At 46.4% G+C, this 5,478-nt stretch overlaps 1 protein-coding gene across 1 annotated transcript; it reads left to right on the top strand.

The window, feature by feature from the left end:
- Nucleotides 1-2,594: 2,594 nt before the first annotated feature.
- zic1 (zic family member 1 (odd-paired homolog, Drosophila)) lies at nucleotides 2,595-5,008 on the top strand (the record flags this gene model as incomplete). Its single annotated transcript, XM_080020177.1, has 3 exons — nucleotides 2,595-3,582; nucleotides 4,044-4,207; nucleotides 4,811-5,008. The coding sequence occupies 3 exons, from the start codon at nucleotides 2,595-2,597 to the stop codon at nucleotides 5,006-5,008; spliced, it is 1,350 nt and encodes a 449-aa protein (XP_079876303.1).
- Nucleotides 5,009-5,478: the final 470 nt, after the last annotated feature.

The raw sequence follows: 5,478 nt of genomic DNA, 5'->3' as shown, positions 1-5,478 counted from the left end.
GTTACGGGAAGTATAAAACAACGTGTTTATCACCAGTTGCAGATAATTCGGTTTTGTAATTTTAGAAAACGAAGCAGGCAACACTATCCGACATCATATGGATTTGTGGAGTTTAGGCTTCATGCGTTTTGGGGTCTAAGTGCAGGCCTGACGTTTCCATGCATTCATCACTCAGCAAAAAAAAAAAAAAAAAAAAAAAAAAATCCCAAATGCACAACCTCCAGTTGTACTGTTTTATTATTGCGTCCATTTGGTCTCACACCATGTTCAAAATAAGACCGAAACACTTTGCATTTTCGGCTGTCCGGATTGACCTGTCAAAAGGTTTGGTGACAGCGTCCATGTCCTGCACGTTAGAAATGAAGTAGTAAATATAGTATAAACATGACGGATCCCGAGGATGTGTATTGGGTGTTTTTTTACTTTGGGCGCTCGCAGCTGCACTCTGCGCAGGAATCCCAGGAACACGCAGTGTAATGCAAGACTTTGAAACGCTATTTCTGAACACGAGAAGGGAGCAGCGTAGAGTTTCACACACGTTCAACAGTAGGCCTGCAGAAGGTGCACGTTAACACGCGATTTGGCACTTAGGGTTGTGTTCTAAGTGGAATTGTGAATTGTAAATTTGATGCAGCGAAAACGTGGTTGAAAACTTTCCTTTGAGGAACGAATAGGGAGAGGGGGGAAAAAAAACAACAGTATTTTAAATTAATACACAGGGTATTGACACACACGTGTAAATGTCACACAAATTAAAATTCATAATGTAATACAACTTTCGATGCCATCCTTACCGTTTTGCACCTGTTGAAATTATCCTCCAAATACCTTATCGCACGAAAGAGACTAGAAGTTGAATTTAGTTGCAGGCCCTTTGGCGCCTATGAGGAGAAAACAAACTCCCTCCGCCCGTCCCATTAGCCATGTACGACTGAGTTTCAGAACGCTGGGCTGGAACTAGTAGCCAGCAAGATATTTTAATGGTTTGCATGGCGCGTCTGTGCTTTTGGCTTTGAACTCCATCAGCCGGAGGTTCCTGCAGAGAGCGCCGCAAACCCCTCTCCCTGACTTCGACAACCCACCACGTTTCACACACAGGCCTGATGATGCATCACCCGCCTGCAAAACATCAGCAACCTGTGCAGCAACACTGCGTGATGGTGAAACGCCACCTAGTAGATCCCATGGAAACCAAACCGTAAATACCAGGATAGCAAATGCTTTCACATAACCCATAGGACCTGAAACAATTTGCATTAAAAAAAAAAAAAAAATAATAATAATAACAAGTGTCAATAAATGCATATTGCGGGTTCCCCAAAAACAATGCACAGTGCGCGTCCCCCACAAATGCACTTTCAAATGCAACTATGCACCTTGAAAACGTTTGAAACAGAAGTTCAAGGAACAAATGACGCCGACCAACTCTAAATTTGGTCAAACCATCGCTTTGTGAAGACGCATTTGCAAATATTGTGAGTGGTGGAGAATAAAGGAGTGAGCGATGGCAATTGGTGCGAACCCCCTTTATCAAATGATCAACGTGGCTCTCTTGGCTGATATGGCTGCTTACAGTAAACACAGCGAATTCCCTTTCCCGTGCCCGCGCCCATCACGTCCTCCTCCTGACGCTTAAATCACGTCAAAAACAGTCCACGTATTTTCCAAACGTAAACAGTTTCCAGATGGATAAATAGACGCGAGCACCCACGCAACTTGTGTTGCGTCTCTCGCGTCGACCGAATATTCGGCCAAAATGAAACGCAGAGTGTGGAATAGATGCTAAACGCCTGATGAAACCCTATTCACTGTTCATTGGTCCGTTGCTGTGACACGGGGGAACTACTTCAACACCGCACCGAACAGGGTGCGCTTCGGAATGCTATAGGTCGGAAATGCACATTTTGGGATGAGTCGTCGGTGTGAGACGGGGCTGCGGACGCGGTTCGATTCTCCACCGAGGGCCATTGTCGCTCCTCGACTCTGTTGTGCTGTTATTCAGCTTTTTTTTTTTTTGCTTTTTTTTTTTTTTAACCAAATCCACGGCCAGCAGCCCCACAATACCTGGGATTGATGATGCCGGCGGACCAATGGACGTGGAGGCCCGGCGCAGCGGATCGTTATTCGGTGTGTGGATGCTACCGGGAGGGGCGGGGGGGGGACACCCTCCGCCAACCGGCGGCCGCCTAACGGGTCACATGACGCGCATCCCCCCTCTTCCCCTCCCATTCATCAGGGCTGGACCGTGTTGTCTTTTCAATTCATTTATCTGCAGGAATGATTGCGACTATCAGTCTGGAGCTCACCGCCTGACTGAGGAGGTGAAAGTTTCGCCACGGGGAGATAAACCGCAAAAAAATACAATATAGTTTACGTGATTTGCGCATACATCGGATGAGGGGAAGGGGGATTCCTCGCGCCTTGAAAGTAAAACAGTGAATCGGGAGGATTTGGGAGTTCGCTCGGTCGAGTGAGAGATCCGAGGAGTTTTTCCCTCCTTCGGAGATTGTTGTGGGGGGGAGGAGAGGAAAAGAATATCCGCGCGTGATTTTTTGATTCGTGCGCTCAGTCGCCTCAGCGAGTCCAGACCGAAGATGCTCCTGGACGCGGGACCCCAGTACCCCACGATAGGAGTCACTACTTTCGGCTCCTCGCGGCACCACTCCGCGGGGGAAGTGACGGAGAGAGAGGTCGCCGCGCTGGGGATAAACCCGTTCGCGGACGGAATGGGCGCCTTCAAGATCAACCACGGCTCGATCAACCACGACCTGGGCTCCGGGCAGGCGGCGTTCTCCTCCCAGGCGCCCGGCTACGCGGCGGCGGCGCTGGGACACCACCACCACCACCACCACCCCACGCACGTCAGCTCCTACTCCACGGCCGCCTTCAACTCCACGCGGGACTTTCTGTTCAGGAACCGGGGCTTCGGCGACGCCGCCGCCGGCGCGCAGCACAGCCTGTTCGCGTCCGCGGCGGGGGGCTTCGCGGGGCCGCACGGACACTCGGACGCGGCGGGACACCTGCTCTTCCCCGGGCTGCACGAGCAGGCCGCGGGCCACGCGTCCTCCAACGTGGTCAACGGCCAGATGCGGCTGGGCTTCTCCGGGGACGTGTACGGCCGCGCCGACCAATACGGGCATGTCACCAGCCCCAGGTCGGAGCACTACGCCTCCAGCCAGCTCCACGGCTACGGCCCCGTCAACATGAACATGGCCGCGCACCACGGAGCGGGGGCCTTCTTCAGGTACATGCGGCAGCCCATCAAGCAGGAGCTGATCTGCAAGTGGATCGAGCCGGAGCAGCTGAGCAACCCCAAAAAGTCGTGCAACAAAACTTTCAGCACCATGCACGAGCTGGTCACGCACCTGACGGTGGAGCACGTGGGGGGGCCCGAGCAGTCCAACCACATCTGCTTCTGGGAAGACTGCTCCCGGGAAGGGAAGCCCTTCAAGGCCAAATACAAACTGGTGAACCACATCAGGGTGCACACCGGAGAGAAGCCCTTCCCCTGCCCGTTCCCCGGCTGCGGCAAAGTGTTCGCCCGCTCGGAAAACCTAAAAATCCACAAAAGGACTCACACCGGTAAGATCTTAAGCCATGCCTCGTTCTCCGCAATTGCATGCGTTTAATAATTGTTTGTTAAGCATTAAGTTGGTTGTTAACGAGAGAGATGTTTACACAAACTTTTATCCTTAACCGTTTTATTGTATTTTATTGATTTGTGTTATGCATTTAAAAATGCACGCAGGCTTACTAGAAAAAAAAAGTATTTATTATGTGTATTATTTTTAAATATCTGATAAGACTGACTTATATTTTAATGACATTGGTTAAGTCATTATGTTATGGGCATGTTTCATATCCAAAATATGTCCTAAAATGAAATCATTAACCACAATTAGAGATACGGAACATTTAAAATGTGCAGTTTCACACAGTGTCTCGTATGGAAAAAAATGTATACACAATTATATATAAAAAATCTACTTAAAAATATATATTTCTCAGTGTTAAATATTGTTCTTTTACTTTTGTACTTCTAGGTGAGAAGCCGTTTAAATGTGAGTTTGAGGGCTGCGACAGGCGGTTTGCAAACAGCAGTGACCGCAAGAAACACATGCACGTCCACACGTCGGACAAGCCCTATCTCTGCAAAATGTGTGACAAGTCGTACACACACCCGAGCTCCCTGCGGAAACACATGAAGGTAACATATATTTTAAAAGAATGTATTAATTGTATTTTCACACGCAGGGTCCTATTCTCACAAGGATGGGCCGATATATATTATTATAGAACAATATTCTGTGATTTATAATGAGCTATAATGGTGCAGTTGTGACAGGGTTGTAATGCTGAAATATTCACGGCAGGGTATTTTGAATGCCAGGGTATGGAATGTGCAGGTGAGATTGAAATAAATGACAATATCCCAATTTTGTATATTTTGCATAGCAAATGCAACGGGGTTTTGTTTGTTTATATAATATTATATTATATTAGATTAGATTAGATTAGATTAGATTAGATTAGATTAGATTTTATTATATTATATTATATTAGATTATATTATGTTTTTCTGTGCCAACCGTGGAACTTAATTATTCATATATCTATCAATCTTTGATCAAGATTTTTTCTTTAGTTTATTATTTTTTCCAAATAAGTTAAATAATTTCCATAATGTCCGTAATATTTAAATACTTAAATGCTCCTAGGCTACAGCTCAGGGGGTTGTCGATAGGGTTTAATGCGTCCAGATTTTATTTTTATTTCATGTATTTCTCTTTTAATTTTCACATTGCGGCAGGTCCACGAATCCGGCAACCAGGGACCCCAGCCTTCGCCGGCAGCAAGTTCGGGGTACGAGTCGTCAACACCCCCGACCATCGTGTCGCCCAGCACAGAGAACCAGAGCAGCAGCTCCATATCCCCGGCCTCCACAGCAGTGCACCACACCACAAGCCACAGCACCCTGTCGTCAAATTTCAATGAATGGTACGTGTGAATATTTTTGCAAAAGACTGCAGAAAAAAACAACAACAAAAAAAAAAAAACATCAACAAAAAAAAAAAACAAAAAAATAAACCCTGCTTGGAATCAGAGACTTACGCCATGCAGCCCGTAGCGCATGGACCGAGAAATCACGGAGGGAAGAGAGCGAAATGCATGGACAAAAAGGGGGGCGAGGGACATGGACATGGCAACCCAGTAACCCAATATTTCTTCTCTTTATTTTTTATCGAAAAGACTGCACACAAAAAAAGAGATCTCGAAAAAAGCATGCCATCTGCGGGTAGTGGCCTGATTTTTGTACATAAAAAAAAAAAAAAATCACCAAGTTGGAAAAATGTAATATTTTATTTTGTAAATAGTTATATCACAGTTAAAGGGAATTTGTGAAAATGTGCTCCCTAGATATATGGAAAAATGAGATGGTTTTAAGAGTATTTGCGATGGATAGACTTGATTGAAAAG

This window comes from Zeus faber, assembly GCF_960531495.2.
Source record: "Zeus faber genome assembly, chromosome: 19".
In the NCBI taxonomy this organism is placed as follows: Eukaryota; Metazoa; Chordata; class Actinopteri; order Zeiformes; family Zeidae; genus Zeus; species Zeus faber.
Note: the sequence above shows the minus strand (reverse complement) of the source record. Positions and strands in the feature narration are given on the sequence as shown.